The 22,326-nt window shown below is 37.8% G+C and overlaps 1 protein-coding gene across 1 annotated transcript in view; it reads right to left on the minus strand.

Annotated features, from left to right (window-relative positions):
* Positions 1-22,326, minus strand: part of FCHO2 (FCH and mu domain containing endocytic adaptor 2) — a gene marked incomplete at both ends in the record, with an annotated part of 107,976 nt that overhangs the window by 63,615 nt on the left and 22,035 nt on the right. Inside the window, 4 exons of the mRNA XM_084232941.1 lie at positions 4,121-4,225; positions 11,713-11,865; positions 11,958-12,099; positions 16,873-16,947. Of these exons, the coding sequence (XP_084089067.1) occupies positions 4,121-4,225; positions 11,713-11,865; positions 11,958-12,099; positions 16,873-16,947 (475 nt within the window). The remainder of the gene's footprint in view (positions 1-4,120; positions 4,226-11,712; positions 11,866-11,957; positions 12,100-16,872; positions 16,948-22,326) is intronic.

The raw sequence follows: 22,326 nt of genomic DNA on the forward strand, positions 1-22,326 counted from the left end.
AGGAAATTCTATGGGGACTCAATCTGAGGGGTGGGGGGAAGCAAACAGTATCTAAAAATGTAAAAAATGATAAATGTTAAAATAAAAAAAGTTAGGTTTTTGTTATGCTATTTCTTAGGAAAATATGAAATCTATCAGTGTTTGAAGATACTGAAAATTAAAATCTGTAATCAGGGTCAGAAAATTGGGAGGCCCCTCAGAAGAGAACAGCGTTACAAAAGCCAAGGGAAATGTTCTAAAAAGTGAAAAACTTGTTGGCAGAGCAAAAACTATAATTTACCTTTGAAGGCTTACTAATCTAGCTTCTACACTCTCAAAATGTTTTCTAATTCTTGAAATTTCATATACAGTTCCCAAGAGAGGTAATCTGTGGTCAAAGAAATTGGGAAAGCTGGCATAAGCTATCTCTGCAGTCCTCAACTTGACATGGGCCTGTTATCAGATCACCTGAGGAACAATTTCAAATTATAAATCACAGATAGGGGTGGAAAGAGATGAAAATGTTGTTTGGAAAAAGTTAATTCTGATATTTATCCTCCAGAAACAAAACCAGTGCTAGACTTGGTTTCACAGTAAACATTTAAAACGCTGAAAAACACTGAAACAAAATTATTTCATCCTGCTCAACCCAGTGTTTTCCAAGTTTCTTTGACCGCATACCCCTTTTTGTTTTTCTTCTCTATCTATTAATATGTCATAGAAAATATTCCTCAAAATAGGATTTGGGAAATGCTGAAGTAGTCATTTTCAGACAAAATACTCTAGTCATTTTATTACACAAACCTACTTAACCTTTTTTTAAAATTATAGTTAATTCTAAGAAATGTGCCTCAGGCAAAAGTGCCTGGTTATACCTTCCTGGTTTGTTTAATCAAATTAATTTCCTCATTCTTTATTTATTTTAAATATTTATTTTTATATACTTATGCATACAATAACTAGAGTATAGGCTAGAGTTGCGGGATGAGGGGAGGAGGGAGTGGAGATTCACCAGAGACAGAGTGGGGAGCAGATCAGGAGGATCTACTAAAATACACTGCTGAGGGGAGCAGCAGCTAGGACAGGAGAGGTCTGCTGCACCATGTGGGTTAGTTAGCTCCCTGGCCAGGGATAGATCTCTTGTAGTGTCTGGCAATAGCTTGACCATGATGAGACTTTAACCCCTGCACCAAATAAGTATGAGGGAGGCCCCTTATTTATTGGCCAAATTCCTTCAGCACTCAAGTACATGATCAGAAATCACTATGCATGATCAGAAATTACTAAGCTAAATAATTATATCCATTATTTGTGTAAAGGGCATGAAGTTTAAAAAAAATCAATACTGGCAAAATCAATTTGGGCAGCAATACTATAATAGTCTACATAATTAAATCAATTTTACTCACAAGGAATGGCAGAGTTTATAAAAGTGTTCATCGCTGACTAATTTTGAACAACTCAATGAGAATATCAGTATTTCAAGATCCTGAATTGTTCTTAGAACTGAGGCATATTCAGAAGCATGATTCTATTTTATTTCATACTACAAAATGTCCCCTTCAGCTTAAATACCTGCAATTTAGTGGACAAGACATTTTCTCATAAACCCAAATCCAGCTACAAATTTCACATGGGTGACCCCTAATTCCAAGAAAACGGTGCCTTCTCAATATCTTTTGAAACAAATACAATAAATAAAGCAGAGCCTTCATTATTTAGAAATATCTTGAAGCAGGAAGCCATAGAGAAACTCAAAGCATGATTCAAATGCAATTTTGAAATTGTGTTGGCTTTCTTCGTGGGGAATCATTGGTAAATATCACAATTCTTCAAAAGTAGTCACTGAGCTCAGAGCAATTCAACAATGAAAATGTAATCTCAAAAGTTCAAATATAAATAAATGGAGCAAACTGAACAAATCAACTAGATTTTTCCCCCTTCATTTAAACATTCACTGTTTAACTGTGTTTTGTTACATTAGTTTTAAAAAATGCAACCTTGTTAACCACCAGAGATACAAAAAAATAACCCTAAATCAAGTTCTTATCTGTAGGTACAGCTTAAGTCAATCCCAAAGGTTTCTTGAACTAGCCATCTAACTGTTTAAAGTAAACAAAATTTCCATCTGGTTTCAAGGTTTTAAAGTGTCATCAACTAACAGTTGCAAAAAGTTCAGGCATAAAAATAAGACACAATTTTAATCATGCTTATACTCAACCCAAATTATAAAAATCAGATCACAAATACTCCAAGTAAGTTCTAACCTCTTTTACCTCAGGGACTCAGTTTCTTTTCTCACTAGTAAATACAAATCCTGACACCCAAATATGAATTCTCTTTAACTGACATGTTCCTTTCCCTGACTGGATGAGTCTGCTAGACCTGAAATAAAAGGAAAATGGAGTTCACTTCTAAATAATCCTAATTAAAGCCTACTCTGTTAAAATACAATAGTCAGGGGCCTCCCTGGTGGCGCAAGGGGTTAAGCATCAGTACTCTGAAGCAATCTGCAACTACTGCAGCATGAGTTCGATCCCCAGCCAGGGAGGTGACTCGCATGGCACAGCAGACCTCTCCTGTCGCGCCTGCTGCTCCCGTCAGCAGTGTATTTCAGTCAGTGCGCTTGTTCTGCTCCCCATTCTGTCTCTGGTGAATCCTCTCACCCCAACCCCCACAACCCTGGCCTACACCCCAGTTCTTGTGTGCATAAATAAATAAATCTAAAAAACAAACAGCAGTCAACCTGTTCTGCAGTTGTATGTGGTGACAGAGACAAAGGCGGCACAGGGGTTAGAAAAACACACAAACACTAGCATGGCATGCTATCATCTTTATTTAAAAGTATCACGGTTACACATCAACTAAAAAAATTAATGTAGGTCCAGAAATCTCCACACAGCTCTCCGTAGTGGCTGGACTAGTTTGCACTCCCACCAACAGTGCAGGAGAGTTCCTTTTTCTCCACAACCTCGCCAAAATTTGTTGTTGCTAGTTTTCTTAATATGTACCATTCTCACCGGTATAAGATGGTATCTCATGGTAGTTTTGATTTGCATTTCCCTGATTACAAGTGATGTTGAACATTTTTTTCATATGCCTGTTGGCCATTTGCATTTCCTCTTCAGAGAAGTTTCTTTTTATCTCTTCTGCCCATTTTTTGTCTGGAGTATTTTCTTTGTTTTTGTTGAGTCTCATCAGCTCTTTGCAGATTTTTATGATCAGTCCTTTATCATGAGTGTTGTGTGCAAAAAAGTTCTCCCAGGGAACCAGATTTTTTTTTACTGTTTATTTTCTCTGACTAAAATGGAAGCTCTATGAGAGCAAAGATGTGATTTCGTTAACTGCTATATTCTTAGCACTGCGTCATTTCCAGTTTTCTTCTTAAGAAGTCAATTTTCAAATCCATACATAATGATGCCAATTAGTACCATGTTCTCCAATTCTCTTTAAACAGACTCTTCTGATCTATCTTAATAATTGCTTATAATTTTTTTATAATTATGATGTAAGTACTTCATCTTGGTACTCAAACTCTAAATCAAGATGTGTATTTTCAAAGCAGTATTAAAAACACTGGGATCATGGGGCCTCCCTGGTGGCACAAGGGGTTAAGACACAACCTATGAAGTTGTCCATAGCCACTGCAGCACAAGTTCAATCCCTGGCCAGGGAGCTATCCACATGGTGCAGCAGATCTCTCCTGACTCGCCCACTGCTCCCCTCAGCGTGTATTTCAGTCAATCCGCCTGTTCTGCTACCCACTCTGTCTCTGGTGAGTCCTCTCACCCCCCACATTATGACTTGTACCCCATAAATAAATAAATCTTTTTAAAAAAATTGACATTATGCATTTGAACATTTCTAATACGGTGCTGGCCTAGTTGCCTAGGGGTTAAGTCTCAGTGCTATCACCACTACAGCCTGAGTTTGATCCCCTTAGCAACATATTTCAGTAAAATCTGCCTGTTTTGCTCCCCACTCTGTCTCTGGTGAATGCTCTCACTCCACGCAACTCTGGCCTAACCCCAGTTCTTCTACTAAAAAAAAATTAGACGCTTCTAATATTAAAAAGCTATATGCAGAATAACCTATTCTTTATCAGTAAACACAAGTATTATTTTAGATATGAAATACCAACCTGAGCTGTTTCTGACATTTTCTGTTCAAAATCAGCTTTTGCTAAAGCATATTTTTCCACATAGAGTTTATAGGTATCTGTTGCTTTCTTAGATTTAACAGCTGCCTGTAAAAGAAAAAAAAAATTTAAACAATCACTTTTTCTGGTATGTTAATGTGAAATGGTAAATTACAATGCATTTTAAGGAATGAGAACCATGCTGAGTTCCATACAGCATAAACAAACTTGAACATCTTTTTTCAAATCTTCTTTAGTAATATTTTTTGTTATAGTCACACAGTAATGCAGAAATTAAATGCCAATTCTTCTTTCTGACAGAAGCAGAAAAAGTTAAAATGCTTTCATTCCATAAGCCACAATAAGATCATATAATCACATTTTAATAGTACAGTGTTATTAAAAATTCACTGTGCAAAAATGTGACTCTCCTACAACTGGGAGTCTTCTTTCCTCTCCTTAGAACATACACATTTAATGTTGGATTAGTGTCTAAAGCTAGTTCAACAGCTGAGTAAACTGGTTTTCCCCTTGCTGCTTCTGTTCCCATTACATTCCAGTAAACCTATTTTTTTATTCACTACCTAGTTTTTCAAGATTTCTATTTTTAAAAACTGTTACAGCATTATTTTAGTTCTAGCTTCATTAACTACTTATTTAAAACAACTTAATACGTATTAGGTGGTAAAGAACCTGAAGACAAACTATGTAAGGATTTTTTCTTCAAGGACTTCATGAAAAGATATAATCTATAACAGCCATAAATTAGTAGAAAGTGATAAAGTCACAGAAGTCAAGATAAATTCTATGAAAGCTACACATTCAGGAAAGGGAAAGATTATGTGTAATCTGTGGGTGGAGGCAGACACATGGTTTATCAAAAAACTAGACCATTCTCAAAGGACTGATCAATTTGGACAATAAGGAACTGGGGGGAGGGAAAAGTGTTTAAGTAAGTAAGAGTTTAAAGATAAAAAAGAGGGCCTCCCTGGTGGCACAGCAGTTGAGCGCTGGGTTGCGAAGCTGCCCACAGCCTCTGTGGTGCCAGTTCGATCCCCGGCTGCTCCACGGCCACCGGAGGAGGGTCCCGCATGGTGCGCAGACCTCCCCTGCCGCCCGCTGCTCCCCTCACCAGTGTACTTTGGTCCCTCTGCCTGCTCTGCTCCCCGCTCTGGCTCTGGTGAATTCTCTCACCCTCCCGTGCTTCTGACTGTACCCAGTGCTTGTATAAATAAATAAACAAATCTTTAAAAAAAATAAAATAAATAAAAATAAAGATAAAAAAGAGAAGCTACAGAATTTCAAGATACAAAAGATATCCATTTTCTTGAAGAAAGGAATGGTCTGCTAAGAGTGAAGAATAGGGTAAGGTGAGAAGCTTCAGAAAAATGAAGTTTCAAACTGTATTTGTGGGGAATGCAATAAGTAATAATAGGATGAGTAAAAGTATTACTAGGAGCCACTGAGGGCCAAGTAAAGCCTGAAAACAGGGAATTTGCGTAGAGCCAATCAGAACTAATATGAATTATCTACAGTTATGTTTAGGAGTCTAAGAATAATATTTGAAATGGAAAATTGGGTTGACCTGGAAGTTTGGGATAGTCCTCTCTTAAAAGGCAACTCTGTACTCACTAAAATATAATTGCAAATATTACATTAAATATATACATTCTATGCATTCCTGTCTTCCTAAATAAAGAATATAGGATACCACTTTATCTTAGAGTGTAAAGAAAACCGGCTTGGGAGCCTTAAGAAATCAGAGGGTTTCACTTATATGTGGAATACAGAAAAATTAAACAAAGGATCAGACAAAAACAAACTTTGAAAGCTGACCACAGATATGAGGCAGACAAGAGGGAATGGCAAGGGGTGAAAGCAGAGAGTTTTGGAAAAGCACAAAGGAATATGGTGATGGACTAAGCGTGCTTTAGTGGTGGGAGAACTCTGGTGACCACACCTGAGGCAAAAAATCATATAGTGTCCAAAAATTAAATTTAAAAACTTAAAATATTTTTTAAAAGTTAAGAAAGAAACTGGATTTAAATTCTGGTCTGCCACTTACTACGCATCTGACCTTGTCTCTCAGCTGCATATAGTTTCCTCATTCCTAAAATGGGATTGATGCCATCTATTTTTAGAGCTTTGGCAGTAATGAAATGTCATTTATGTAAAATGCTTGAAACAGGCTCTGGCATACAATTAAATCAACAAAATAAATGGTATCTGCTTATATTATGGTTTCTAAGAGAAACACTATTAGGAACACACATTATTATATTTTGCTATTAAATAATATAAAAAGATTTCTACTGACCTATCAATCCCTGTAACAAGTGGCTAAACATATAAACTAATGATTTTCTAATTTGCTCCCTCTATTTTACTCTTTTCCCATTGTCTGGCCATTTAACAGTATTTTATACTACTACTACTATGCTTCCTCTAACATCCTGGCCCTGTTCAAAGACATAACAATTACATGAGATAGGTATTTATTTATAGTTTATTAAGTACCTTCACAAGAAATCCAGATAATCAGAAAATGCAGAAAAGCTGCTAGAATTTATTTTACAAACAATTAATGGCATGGTTATCTGGGTTCCCTTCTCAGATTTTTATGCCAAGAGATTTTAGTTTCTTCTTCTAATTACCTATATTTTCAGCCTGTACAAAAGCTATCAGTAACCTACAGTACATAAAGTGATTTTTAATGATATAGTCTAGGAAAACACAGTCTCGATGGTAGCCCCTCCTTTACTTGTTCCTTACCCCAACATCTACTCTTCTTCTCTGATGCCTACTGTCTAATAATGTTTGTTACCCATAATGACATGAATTATAAGTCCTAGAGGTAACTACAATTTGAAAAGAAATTAATATAAAACTGAAAATACAAAAAAAAATAACCATAATGATTAAATCACTTTCAAAAGTAATGTACTTAATGGGATCTTTCCTGTTTTTTACATGTTCTATACAAAATAAGATACCTTTCCTTCTACACTTACCATTAAAATCTTTCTCTAATCTCTTGTTCTGCACTACTGAATATGTCTCAACTCTCCCAAAAGAAGGATGATTATCAGAGAGCATATGTATTTAACTTTTAATAATCTTCATAATATCTAGTATAGTGATAACCACATTACAGAAAGAAAAACATTTATTTTCTACTACACACAAACTATCACTTCATGATCCAACAATCAGAAAAATATTTGAATTAACCATTGAAAAAGACAAGAATCTAGGGTCTTCCCGGTGGCGCAGCGGTTGAGCGCTGGGTTGCAAAGCTGCCCGCGGCCTCTGCAGCGCCGGTTCGAACCCTGGCCGCCTGGTGAGGGTCCCACATGGCGCGCAGACCTCTCCTGCCGCCCGCTGCTCCCCTCAGCAGTGTACTTCATCAGTCTGCCTGCTCTGCTCTCCGCTCTGGCTCTGGTGAATTCTCTCACCCACCCGCACTTCTGACTGTACCTAGTGCTTGCATAAATAAATAAGTAAATAAATCTTTAAAAAAAGAAAAAGAAAAAAGAAATAGACAAGAATCTAGTCTGCAGTCTATACTGAAAATTAATTTATATTGTACTAATTAACAGGAATAACTCAAACAGCATTTTGCTATAACGATTTCTTTCCAATAAACACATGCTATGTTGCTGACAATACAATAATGGTTTCCAACTCACAAAGAATTTATAACATTGCAGAAATAATAAATTCCTGCCTAGAGGAACATTATCCCTTATAGAAAAACTATGATATATTCCAGAATGTAAACAAAATAATCATTTTGTGGGCCCCACTGGTGGTGCAGGGGTTAAAGACACAGTGCTATCAGGTTATTGCCAGGCACTGCAGCACAAGTTCGACCCCTACCCACAAGGGAGCTAACTCACATGGTGAGACAGACTTCACCTAACTCACCTGCTGTTCCCTTCAGCAGTGTATTTCATTAGCTGTGCCTGCTCTGCTCCCCACTCTGTCTCTGGTGAGTCCTCTCACCTCCTCAAACCTCTGGCCTACATCTCAGTTCTTGTATGCATAATTAAAAAAAAAAATCTTTAAAAAAAAAATTTCTGTACAACAAAGGAAACAATCAATAAAATGAAAAGACAGCCTTCAGAATTAGAGAAAATTTTTACAAACCATATCAGATAAGGGGTTAATATCTAAAACATATAAAGAACTCACACAACATAAAAACAAAAATTACAAATAATCCAAGTACACATTTTTTTTTTTAAAGAGGACCTTTTTTTTTCTTTTTTAAAGATTTATTTATTTAGGGCCTCCCCGGTGGTGTAGTGGTTGAGCGCTGGGTTGCGAAGCTGCCTACAGCCTCTGCAGTGCCGGTTCGATTCCCGGTTGCTCCCCGGCCACCGGAGGAGAGTCCCACATGGCGCGCAGACCTCTCCTGCCGCCCGCTGCTCCCCTCAGCAGTGTACTTCGGTCCTTCTGCCTGCTCTGCTCCCTGCTCTGGCTCTGGTGAATTCTTTCACCCTCCCACGCTTCTGACTGTACCCAGTGCTTGTATAAATAAAGAAATAAATCTTTAAAAAAAAAAAAAGATTTACTTATTTATTCATACAAGCACTGGGTATAGTCAGAAGCGCGGGAGGATGAGAGAATTTACCAGAGCCAGAGCGGGGAACAGAACAGGCAGACTGATGAAATACACTGCTGAGGGGAGCAGCAGGCGAGACAGGAGAGGTCTGTCGCACCTTGTGGGACCTTCGCCGGTGGCAGGGGAAAGAACCAGCGCTGCAGAGGCTGCAGGCAGCTTCGCAGCCCAGCGCTCAACCGCTGAGCCACCAGGGGAGGCCCTAAAAAGGACCATTTTTAAAAATGGTCAACAGGGGCCTCCCTCGTGGCACAAGGGGTTAAAGCACCGCACTATGAAGCAATCCACAGCCTCTGCAGCACATCCCTGGCCGGCCAGGGAGAAACTCACATGGTGCAGACCTCTTCTGTCTCACCCGCTGCTCCCCTCAGCAGTGTGTTTCAGTCAATCTGCCTGTTCTGTTCCCCACTGTCTCTGGTGAGTCCTCTCACCCCCCGCATCTTTGGCCTGTATCCCAGCTCTTGTATGCATAAATAAATCTTTAAAAAATAATAATAAAATGGTCAACTGGCACATGAAAAAATGTTTAATATCACTAATAATCAGTGAAATACAAGTTAAAACCACTGTGATATCACTTCACTCTCATTAAAGGGGTTATCATCAAGAAGATAGGAGACAGCGGGTGCTGGAGAGGATGGAATGAAAAGGGCACACTTACACACTGCTGGTGGGAATGTAAATTGTTTTAACCACTATGAAAAACAATATGAAGGTTCCTAAAAAAATTAAAAATAGAAGTACCATATAATCCAGCAATTGCACTATTAGGTATATACCCAAAGGAAATGACAATATAGGCACTCCATTCTCTATTTCAGCATTATTCATAATAGCTAAGATAGGGAAACAATCTCTATGTCTATCAACACATAAATGTATACAAAGGATATGCTACATATAAAAATATTATTCACTCATGAAAAGGATTTTTGCCTTTTACAATACATAAATAGCCCCTGAGCACATTACCTAAGTGAGATAAGTCAGAGAAAGACAAGTACTGCATAATATCACATATATAAAATAAAAAAGTCAAACTCATAAAAAAACAAGATAAAAATGGTGGTTACCAAGAAACAGAAAGTGGGGAGATAGGACTGATGCTCAAGGGAACAAACTTGCAGTGAGTAGTAAATAAACTGTGGGATCTAATTCATGGGACAATGAATATAGAGAACAATATTGCAGTAGAAATATGTAACATAATAAATGTAGCTACAGGGAAGATCACATTACAATATATAAATGTATCAAAGTAACACACTATATACCTTACATTTACACAACTGCTTACATTTTCATTTTACCAGGATGTCTCAAATAAAAATTTCCAGACAGCAATCACAACTACTCTTTCCTCAAATGGTCTTAAAATGGAATGGGAACTGAAACATCAAACTGTTGCAGGTCTAAAAACCAAATTCACAGAGGCAATTTAATATTAGTCTTCTAAAGGTGGTTTTTAATTTCATCCTTTTTTTAAAAGATTTATTTATTTATACAAAAACCGGGGTACAGGCCAGATGTGAGAGAGTTAGAGGATTCACCAGAGACAGAGCGGGAACAGAACAGGCAGAATGGCCGACTCACACTGCCGAGGGGAGCACTGCTGAGGGGAGCAGTGAGACTGGAGAGGTCTCCCGCACCATGTGGGTATCTCCCTGGCCGGCCAGGATCCAACCTACACTGCAGAGACTGTGGACAGCTTCACAGTGCTGCACTCAACTGCCTGAGCCACCAGGGAGGCCCCTAATTTCTTCCTTTTAAGAAGTAGAGATATGTCCAAAAGGCAGTCATGAATGAGTTCTTTGGCTTAATTTCAGTCAGAATTGTGTTCCTATGCCCCGAACCCCAACTTCCAATAACTTCAGTCCTAGTTAGCAATCAATCTTTTTCCCCCTACCTGTACTTTCAATCAGATAACAATCAGAACTACTGCAATGAGAACATATTTTGCATACTTACTTCTGTTTCACTTAAGCAGTGAGTGGGGAACATTTAGTTTCCTTTACTACATAATAGAGAAATTCCTTGCTTAACTTGGACTTTGAGTTCAGCATGCCTACATAATCAATCTCTACATGCTACTACTTTGGGTTTCTGTTCCTTTTCTGTTTCACTGAGATAATATTCTTTTTTGGAATCTGTTACTTTGTTTTCCCTTTTTATATTTTATTCATAACTGCTGGAACAGAGAATGTGTTTAAATTGTTAACTTACTGTGCCTCATCTCCTTCCCTCTCCCAATTTTGATTTACTGCATAAACATTAAAGGAAATATATTACTCTAATTCCATCAATGATTGTGATTTTTATACACGGTCTTCTAGTTTTTGCCCATGTATATACATTTCCATAATTTTTAAAATTGTAGTTATAACTTGGTTTTCTTTTACTGGACATTTCAAATGCTTTAAAAAGTTATATTATGTTAAAATGCTTTCACTTCCTATGCTTCATTCCTAAATGAAATATGCCACATCAAACAAGTGAATGGTTAGTTTAAACTGTTTTGAAAGGGAGGGGGGAACCTAAGTTTCAATTAAAAAGCTAGTGGAAAAAAGGGTTGTGGTTTACCACACTACTGCAGAAATGTGTTCTAAGTCACTGATAAATCACCCACAACAGATATTTAAAGATTATCTTCAAGTATCTATGCCTTTCTAAATATATCAAAGTGTTACCTCACAAAAAAAATTTTACCTCATTGTTCAATCTCATTATCTTACAAAATATCCAGCAAATGTGTCAATGACATAAAATTATTCCATTTTATGTACTTGCTAATCTATTTACCATCCACACCATATTTTGAAAAATACATCTGTTTCACTTTAATAAATCACTACTATTCAGAGGTAGTGTTTTCATCTTTAATGAGATCATTCTTGAATATTTGAAGATTAAATGCAGAGTTGTGTGTGAAAGTGCTTTGAAACCATAAAGACATTATTTTTATTCCAATTACCTTTTCTATTTCTCTTTGTGTAGCTCCTTCCTTTTTCAAACGTTCCTGTTCTACACACTTGGCATTGTAATTTTCCTTGGATTTCTGGAGAGCCTGAGTTATGGTCTGGATGGTTTGGACAGCTTCCAGAGTTCCTGCAACTTCTTCTTTAGTCTGTTTGGTATAAAATGATTCATCAAAATGACTGAACTTAAAACACCTAATATTTGACCACTTAATCCTTTAGCAAGAAAAAAAATTGGTACCTTTTTATGAGATTTTACTTGTTCTTCTCCATACTTCTGAACTTCTTTTATTAATTCTTGTAACTTTCTAACAAGATCCAAGTGACAATTTGCTAATTTTTCCGTAGATGTTTTGAACACATCCCACACTGGTGCAAAAGTTCTAAGGGAAAGAAAACACAGGGATAATGACTAAAATAAAAGTTAAGGTTCCAAAAAAGAACCAATGAAAGCAATGTTAAATTCAGCAATTTTAATTAGGCAAAAGGTGAAATTAAATCACAGATAAAATCACTGACAAACTTGTTAGGGGGAAGTGATGTCCTGAGTTAATCCCATACAGGCTTTGTGGACTCCACCCCCACTCCAGACTAAAACCATCAGGACATTGGGGAAGACAAATCCCATCACCACCAAGGGGAGGGTGGCTGGGACCTGAGGGTGGAGTTGGGCAGCCAGGTTGGATATAAAAAACAAAACACGTGGGCCTTGGGCTCTCTGGCTCGCGATCGCTCGCCTCCCGGCTTCACCGCTCCTGGCTGGCGGCCAGCTCTCAGAGCGCCATTTTGGGATTCCTGATCGGCGGATCGGGTAGGACTCATTTAAAACTTTGTCTCCCGCTTTTCTCCCAGAGCTGTACATTTCCTCATTTCTCCTTCCCTTGTAAATAAACCTTTTATTAACCTTTCACGTGTGCCTGCAGTAGAGCATTGATAAGTCCTTTTAAGCGCGCGGGTGAGGACCCACAGTCAGGCACCCCGTTTTGTATCGGGGTTGCTCTACAACAAACTGACCTTTATTTTTTACTTTTGGACCTCAGTATACAGAATGGGTTAACTATCTCAGGTATGGTCACAGCTCTCTCTCAATTAAATCATATTATTTTCTGAGTTTATTTAGTTATTTGGACTTGTATCAGAAGCCTTTCTAATCATTGTCTACTATTAAATATAAACCTATCAAATTTCAATTTTAGTCTATTCAGTATTCCATCTAAAAAGTTTCATCAGGGCCTTCCTGGTGGAGCAAGGGCGTTAAGACAACCTATAAAGCTAACCAGAGCCTCTGCAGCATGAGTTCAATCCCTGGCCAGGGCGCTACCCACATGGCGCAGCAGACCTCTCCTGACTTGCCTGCTGCTTCCTCAGCAGTGTATTTCAGTCTGCCTGTTCTGCTCCCTACTTTGTCTCTGGTGAATCCTCTCACCTCCCACACCTCTGGCCTGTACCCCAGTTCTTGTATGCATAAACAAATAATCTGTAAAAAAAAAAGTTTCATCAGGGCCTCCCTGGTGGTGTAGGGGTTAAGTCTCAGTGCCAACCAGGGAGACAACCCACATATGGGAGAATAGACCTCTCCTGTCTCACCCATTGTTCCCCTTAGCAGTGTATCTCAGTAAATCTATCTGTTCTGCTCCCCACTCTGTCTGGTGAATCCTCTCTCTACCTCCCTCTGGCCTAAACCCCAGTTCTTCTATGCATCAATAAATAAATCTTTAAAAAAAAGTATTAATAACAAAATGCTTTGGAGCCTCCCTGGTGGTGCAGGTGGTTGAGCGCAGTGCTGTGAAGCTGTCTACAGCCTCTGCAGTGCAGATTCAAAAGCTGCCAGCCGCGGCAAGCCACATGGTGCAGCAGGCCCCTCCTGTCTTACCTGCTGCTCCACTCAGCAGTGTATTTCAGTCAGTCTGCCTGTTCTGTTCCTGCTCTCTCTCTGGTGAATCCTCTCACCCTCCCGCACATCTGGCCTGTACCTCAGTTCTTGTATAAATAAAATAAATCTTAAAAAAAACAAAGCCTCTCTGTTTAAAAAAAAAAAAATGCTTCATTGAAAACAAACAAGTTCCTTTGAATTTAAATATGCAAAAGTCAAATCGGCATCTGATCTGTGTCTTCATCATTAATAATTATATAAGAATTATTTTAGGACCTCCCCTGGTGGCGCAACGGTTGAGCACTGGGTTGCGAAGCTGCCTGCAGCCTGTGCAGTGCCGGTTCAATCCCCGGCTGCTCCCCGGCTGTCGGAGGAGGGTCCCACATGGCGCACAGACCTCTCCTGCCGCCCGCTGCTCCCCTCAGCAGTGTATTTCATCAGTCTGCCTGCTGTGCTCCCCGCTCTGGCTCTGGTGAATTCTCTTACCCTCCCACGCTTCTGACTGTACCCAGTGCTTGTATAAATAAATAAAAATAAATCTTTTTTTTTTTTTTTTTTTTTTTTTAAAGATTTATTTATTTATTTATACAAGCACTAGGCACAGTCAGAAGTGCGGGAGGGTGAGAGAATTCACCAGAGCCAGAGCGGGGAGCAGAACAGGCAGAAGGACCGAAGTACACTGCTGAGGGGAGCAGCGGGCGGCAGGAGAGGTCCACGCGCCATGTGGGACCCTCCTCAGGTGGCCGGGGAGCGCCATGTGGGACCCTCCTCAGGTGGCCGGGGAGCAGCCGGGGATCGAACCGGTGCTGCAGAGGCTGCAGGCAGCTTCGCAACCCAGCGCTCAACCGCTGCGCCACTGGGGAGGCCCAATAAAAATAAATCTTAAAAAAAAAAAAAAAATTATTTTAGAACTATTATCTGAAACCTTTGCGTGGGTATTTATCAGTGTACTTCAACAAATCTAAGATTCTCCTTTTTCAACTACATAATACAGGATTTATGACATACTTTCCTACCACTTTTTCTTAATATTGAGGACTTAATATTTTCAGCCAGTTCAAGTAAGCACTTCCTAGATTTACTACAGTATTCTATCTTGGATAGTACTTAGGATGCCAGTGATTAGTTTCAATAATTTGTCAGAAAATAATAAAGTAACTTTATCCTATTTTTCCTCAGGTATTTCCTCAGGTACTTTCAATAACACTTGCTTACACTCTACAATAATATTTCTAATAGAAAATAATACAAATAGCAGCAATGACCACTTATGCAAGAGACAGAAAAAGAAATTACGTATCCCAACATGTACTCTTGTGCCAACATTACATTTGCTACTCTGTAGGAAAGCTAACTGGCAATGATCATTTTAAGCATAATAAAGAAGTTCATGTTTCTTTAGAAAAATACTTAAGAGTAGGACTATTCTAATTAGGTCTCTCCTCACACTTAAAAATCTAATCAGTATTTATTTGGCAGATAGTTAAATGGATATTTTTAAGTGGGGAAGGTATCTTCTCAGCACCAAAATATATGTACGTCACTTCATGTGTACCTGCTACATGATAATTTAGGCTTCACAAAGCAGATAAAAAGGGAGTATCCCTTTACATTATCAAAGGATTCTTTACACTGAAAGGATGTTCAACATAAGATTTCTTTAAATATGTAGGTTTAAGGACTTTGAACTATCACTGGATTTTTTTTAAAAATATCATTCAATTTTTAACACGTTAAGTTATACAACTTTTTCCTAATCAAGTAATACACACCAGTGTATAATAAGCACTAAGAAAGAAAACTGACAAATCCAAAATATGACTGAATGCAACTAAATACAGAAAGATAATATTCAATGTCTTGCCTAAATATGCATCAATAAACAAAATCATTAATATTTTAAATATTTATCCTGAGATGACACTAACAAAAAAAAATCACTATTATTTATGAAAGCACATATTCCAAAGACAGAAATATCAATAACTTTATTATCATGAAACACAGATGATGTCAATCCATTTTTTTTTTTAATCTTCCTCCTGGTAACTAAGATTAGGGTGGAATTTCCTATAATAAAACCAAGGCCATTGTTGAAGTTAGCTCTGGCCTTTCTACTGTGGTCAATAAAGAAGAAATTATGCTTTTAAAGATACATGTCTATATGAAGGCTTTAGAAATAGGAGACCACCAGAAAAGTTAAGTGAGAGATGAAAAAAGGAAAGTGAAGTTGAAGCAAGGGAGAGGGAAAGGAAAGGAACTGGAGGAAGGAAAATAAATAGCCAACTACCAGCCCCCCAGTTTCCTTTAAATGAAAGAAATGGGACCTCTCCAGCTTTCCCATCACTACACAGGGCTGTAGAAGGTCCTCTAAGTTGTGGTTGTGAACACTTATATAATAGACAGTGTCACTACTCTAAGGATAACTGAGAGTCCAACTCATTATTTACGCCACAAAGTAGGAAGATAATTAAATTCATTCAAACTCAACCACAATAGAAAATACTTTCATAAAACAGTCATAATTGATCAAGTTTTTTGATCACAAAACCACATGTGAAACTGGTATATAAGCCCTTTTCATGAAAAATATGAGTTAATACCTATACAAAATTTCACATAGAATTTCAGACTTCAGATTATCAAAATCCCAGAAAAAAAAAATTCCAGAAGGAATCTTTTACGGAGTATCACTATAAAAATCTTTATAAATGTTCAACTTTTTAACATCTTAGCTAAAATAGAACCTTTCCTGAAATTTTAGATAATTATATTATCTTGAATATGTACTTCAGAGTTGTTATGGTTCAAATTAGTATACAAATATTCTTTCCAGAGGTGTTATGACTATAAGATTATCTCATTTTAAATATATCTTATTATTCCTTTTTCAAAGAACACATTTCTTGAACACAAATTTTTAAGAGAAATATTTAATCATGAGATAGTTTAATATGTTTCAATCATTTTAATAAAATTTACTTTAAGTTTTCAAAGATCTATTCAAGAGAATTTAAATAAACTTACAGAAAACTAACGTGTGTAACATTTATAACCTCAAAATTACAAATGATTACATAGTTTAACAAAGGGGGAAAAAGAAAGCTCATTTACTCATTTGCATTAACTGATTTAGCAAGTTCAATTGTATTTTCTGTCAAGAATACATACACACACATTTTAAGTATATTATACATTGTTATAGTATTTATCAATTATTATAGCCTTACTGGGAACTTGTCTTAAGAATTTTACCTAAATTAATACTGAAAAAAAGTCTCACCCAAGTTGTGAGTAATTGCTTGCAGATTTTGCTAGTTTTGTCATTGACCTGGAGTATGCCTCTTCGATAGTAGCTCTGTGAAATCAAATTTCCATATTATAATATCTCAAATAACAAAGTTATCAAAACACAATTAAAACTAAGAAAGAAAAAAATAACTCAAATATATGTTAAAAGTAAACAGGCCTGGTCCTCCCCGGTGGCGCAGCAGTTGAGCGCTGGGTTGCGAAGCTGCCTGCAGCCTCTACAGCGCTGGTTCGATCCCCGGCTGCTCCCCGGCCAGTGGAGGAGGGTCCCACATGGCGCGCAGACCTCTCCTGCCGCCCGCTGCTCCCCTTAGCAGTGCACTTCGGTCCTTCTGCCTGCTCTGCTCCCTGCTCTGGCTCTGGTGAATTCTCTCACCCTCCCGTGCTTCTGACTGTACCCAGTGCTTGTATAAATAAATAAATAAAGCTTTAAAAAAAAAAAAGTAAACAGGCCTATGATCCAGAATTCCTGGCCTATCTTTGTGCACATCTACTTAAAGAACTAATTTGCTATAGACTTAGAATAATTTATATTGCAGAAAAAACTTAAAAGTCACTAATCTTTTCTTTATTACCAATGATTATTTAACAGGTAAGTAAAAGAGGGGCTTCCTTGGTAGTGTAGGCGGTTGAGTGCCACACTGTGAAGCTGTCCGCACTGGTTTGATCTGGGCTGGCTGGCGAGAATCCCACATGGTGAGGCAGACCTCTCCTGTCTCACCCACTGCTCCCCTCAGCAGTGTATTTTGTCAGTCTGCCTGTTCTGTTCCCCACTCTGTCTCTGGTGAATCCTCTCACCCTCCCGCACATCTGGCCTGTACCCTGGTTCTTGTATAAATAAATAAATCTTTAAAAAAAAAAAATAAGAAGTAAGTACAAGAGTGTGTTTCTTGTATTCTCTGTCTCTATAAATTGATTCAGTGTGAAAGTCATCTGTATTTAATACTGCCTTTTTAATTGTTCCTTAAACATCACAATTTCACTATTTTACACATTTAACAATAGACAATATAAATTGTCTGCACAAAACTAAATATGAATTATTATTAAGTCTAGGATTGTGAACTCCAGGGCCTAATCTATATAGTGTTTATATATTTCATACCAGAATATTGATTTTCTGTAGCTACTATTGAGCACATAGGATTTTAGGCTTTATAAAAATCAACGAAAGTCATTAAATATATATTTAAAAAGTAATTTTCATAGATAGATAACCTAGAAATAAATACATTATCTTGACCTACTATTACTACAAAATTTTTTTATATCTTACCTTGCCAGCAATTACCCTGCCCATAAGAGTGTTATCCCTAATACTGGAAGTCTACAACTACCATTGCCCTTAGCATTTACAATGACAGGTTCAACTACAATAATTTTCTGCTTTTAATGTCCAAATCCAGAGCCCCTCACTGCTCCTACATCAAACCACTTATTTATTTATTTATTTTTATTAGATAATAAATTTTATTGTTATATTCCCCATACAATTGCAGCCCCCCCATTCTGACCCCAATCCCTCCCCTCCCGCCCCCGCCCCCCTAAAAGTGTCTCTGGTTCATAGTTTTTTGTTGATTTTGATTTTCACTTTCTTATAGTTATTCATTTTCCTGGTCCCTTATTTAAGTTTTCTAGATTCCTGCTATGAGTGAGACCATCCGGTATTTTTCTTTTTCTTTTTGGCTTATTTCGCTGAGCATGATCCCTTCCAGCGCCATCCATGTTGCTGCAAATTGCATGTGTTTATCTTTTTTGAATGCTGAGTAATATTCCATGGTATATATGTACCACATCTTCTTGATCCAGTCATCTATTTTTGGGCATTTGGGTTGTTTCCAAAGCTTAGCTATTGTAAACAGTGCTGCTATAAACATAGGGGTGCAGGTGTTCTTTGGAATGGATGTTTCTGTGTCCTTTGGGTAAATACCTAGGAGTGGAATTGCTGGATCATATGGAAGCTCTATGTTTAGTAGGTCCAGAAATCTCCACACAGCTTTCCACAGAGGTTGGACCAGTTTGCACTCCCACCAACAGTGCAGGAGAGTTCCTTTTTCTCCACACCCTCGCCAACATTTGTTGTTGCTAGTTTTTTTAATATGTGCCATTCTCACTGGTGTAAGATGGTATCTCATGGTAGTTTTGATTTGCATTTCCCTGATGACAAGTGATGTTGAACATTTTTTCATATGCCTGTTGGCCATTTGCATTTCCTCTTCAGAGAAGTTTCTTTTTAGCTCTTCTGCCCATTTTTTGACTGGATTATTTTCTTTGTTGTTGTTGAGTCTCATCAGCTCTTTGCAGATTTTTGTGATCAGTCCTTTATCATTAGTGTTGGGTGCAAAAATGTTCTCCCAGTTGGTGGGGTTTCTCTTTGTTTTTGTTATTGTCTCTTTTGCTGTGCAGAAGCTCTTTAATTTGATGTAGTCCCAGCTGTTTATCTTTGCCTTCACTATCACTGCTTTGGGTGATGTGTCTGTAAAGATGTCTTTGATGTGCAAATCACGTAGTGTTTCGCCTATATTTCCTTCTATATATTTTATGGTTTCAGGTCTTATGTCTAGTTCTTTAATCCATTTTGAGTTGATTTTTGTGTATGGTGTGAGGTAGTGGTCAAGCGTCATTCTTTTGCATGTAGCGACCCAGTTTTCCCAGCACCATTTATTGAACAAACTTTCTTTGCTCCAATGCATAGTCTTTGCTCCTTTGTCAAAGATTAGTTGACCATAAATCTGTGGGTTTATTTCTGGATTTTCTATTCGATTCCATTGGTCTGTATGTCTGTTCTTGTTCCAATATCATGCAGTTTTGATGATTATGGCTTTGTAGTATAGTTTGAAGTCTGGGAGTGTGATGCCTCCATTCCCTTCTTTTTTTTTCAGGAGAGCTTTGGCTATTCTCAAACCACTTATTTAATATCTGAATGCCTCAAGCATAACTCTACTTAGATATCTTAATCACCTCAAACTCAAATTATGCAAACTAAACTTATCTCTAACTTCTTCCCCAACCCCATCCCCACAAAACCAGCCATCTAACAAAAAGGAAGTATTACAGGAATACTAACAGTCAAATGCCTCCTGACATTTGACTTTTTTCAACTCCTTTAAACATTTACTTTTTAATACACTATTTTATAAGGATAATTCTTGGATAATCTAAAAAAAAGTTAATACAGTAACATTAGCATCTCTGGATAAATTCAACAGCAAGAAAAAAGTAGCTCAAATTTCCAGTAATAGTGAACAGATATCTATAAACCTCCCAATGAGGAAAACTAGAAAAGTATGGGGAGGGGAGGAAAGGTGATGACTAAAAGACACAGGGGAAATAAAGAGGTGGTTAAGAATCAGCAGGCCAAGATCTAATAACTATCCATGGAAGTGAGTCAGATTTGTAATGTAGCTTTTCCCTTAGGGCATCCAGAAGAAGCAGTTCAGACTGAGAAGTAGAACAGAGCTTTTCAAACTTCACAGGATAAGAGAGACAAAACTAGAGTTCAGAACTGCCAAAGGTGAGAAGCATGGGAAATCCCAGGCCCTTTGAGACTCAAAGAGTAGGAACAAAGGAGTAAGGATGACCCACACATAGGCAAGCCCTCAAAGGGACTGTAAGCCATAACATTCTTCTCTCTTTTTTTAAATTTATTTTTATTTTCTTACGTCATTGTTCGTTTTTGTACAATATTTGATTTCTCCCCTCAGGTGTGGTCCTTGTGCTTCTCCCACCACCACTGCACTCGTGAGCCATCACTGTAGTCCTTTGTGCTCCTCCCTTCCCAGATCCAACCTCTCTCCTTCCCCCTACCTTGCTGTATGCCACAGATCTATGGTCAGCTCACTGGTCTTGTCTTTTTCCTGACACTCTGCTCAGTTTCACTATATTCCACTTGTAAGTGAAGCCACTCAATATTTCTTTTTCCTTCTGACTTATGGTATGAGTTTATATTTTTTTCATTACAACCCATAACTTTTCAAACCTGATATTTGATCCAAATGGATGGTTTATATAAACGAGATAAACCAGGGGGAACAAATCAGCAATATACCAAATACTGATTATCAAGTTTAGGCTCTTGAGTTTAACATATTATGTTGAAGTAGACAGATTAAATCAAGTATTTATGTAGAGAACTAGAAATTATTTCAAGTGTAGGAAAACATAATAAATCTGAGAATGTAAATTCTACAGCTGAAAAATAAAACCACCAAAAGTAACATCACAATAAATAGAGTTTTCTAGATTTGATACCACTCTGCGAAAATTAGTAAATTAGAAGAGAGGTAAGAAAAAATCCATCCTAGGGGCCTCCCTGGTGGTGCAGGGGATTGGGCGCCGCACTGTCAGGCAGTTCTGCAGCCTCTGCAGCACGAGTTCGATCCCCAGCCGGACAGAGAGTGGCCCACATGGCGAAGCAGACCACTCCTGTCTCGCCCACTGCTCTCCTCAGCAGTGTGTTTCAGTCAGTCTGCCTGTTCTGTTCCCCGATCTGTCTCTGGTGAGTCCTCTCACCCCCTGCATCTCGGGCCTGTGCCCCAGCTCTTGTATGCATAAATGAATAAATCTTTGGAGATGAAAAAGAGGGAAAAATTTAAAAAAAAATAAAGAAAAATAAAATCCATCCTAGAGTAAAGTTCAGGGAGAGAAAAGAATGGAAAATTAAAGGACAAAGCAAAAAAAATCTAAAATGTGTAAAGAGAGAAAGAATAAGTCACAAGAAATATTTGCAGAGGTAATGATGAGAACTTTCCAAAACTGACAAAACATACCAAAATCACAGATCCAAGTAGCTCAATAAACTCTAAGAGGATAAATGTCTACAGCTACAGCATATGAAACTGCTGACAAAAAGAGCATTTTAAAGGTAGTCAAACTTTTAATGTTATCTTCAAAAGAGTAGTAAGACTGATATTAATGTCTCAAAAGTAGATAATGGAATGGTCTTCAAATAAATTTTTTAATCTAGTAAAATGCAAAACTATAAAGCTCCTAGGAGAAAACCTGGATGACCTAGGGTATGATGATGTCTTTTTAGATACAACACCAAAGTCATGAATGAAATGATTAATAAGCTGAACTTCATTAAAATTAAAAACTTCTCTATGAAAGAAAATGTCAAGAAAAGGAGAAAACACGTCACATATAGGGAAAAACTATTTGTAAAATAAACATCAGAAAAAAGAGAGTTACCAAAGTATATAAAGAGCCTTTAAAATCCTAAAAAAACAAATATCTTTGTTAAAAAATGGGCAAAAGAGGGCCTCCCCGGTGGTGCAGTGGTTGAGCGCTGGGCTGTGAAGCTGCCCGCAGCCTCTGCAGCACCAGTTTGATCCCCAGCCGGGCGGCGAGGGTCCCACATGGCACGACAGACCTCTCCTGCTGTGCCTGCTGCTCCTCTCAGCAGTGCATTTCATCAGTCTGTCTGTTC

This window comes from Talpa europaea (assembly GCF_964194135.1).
Source record: "Talpa europaea genome assembly, chromosome: 5".
Lineage (NCBI taxonomy): Eukaryota > Metazoa > Chordata > Mammalia > Eulipotyphla > Talpidae > Talpa > Talpa europaea.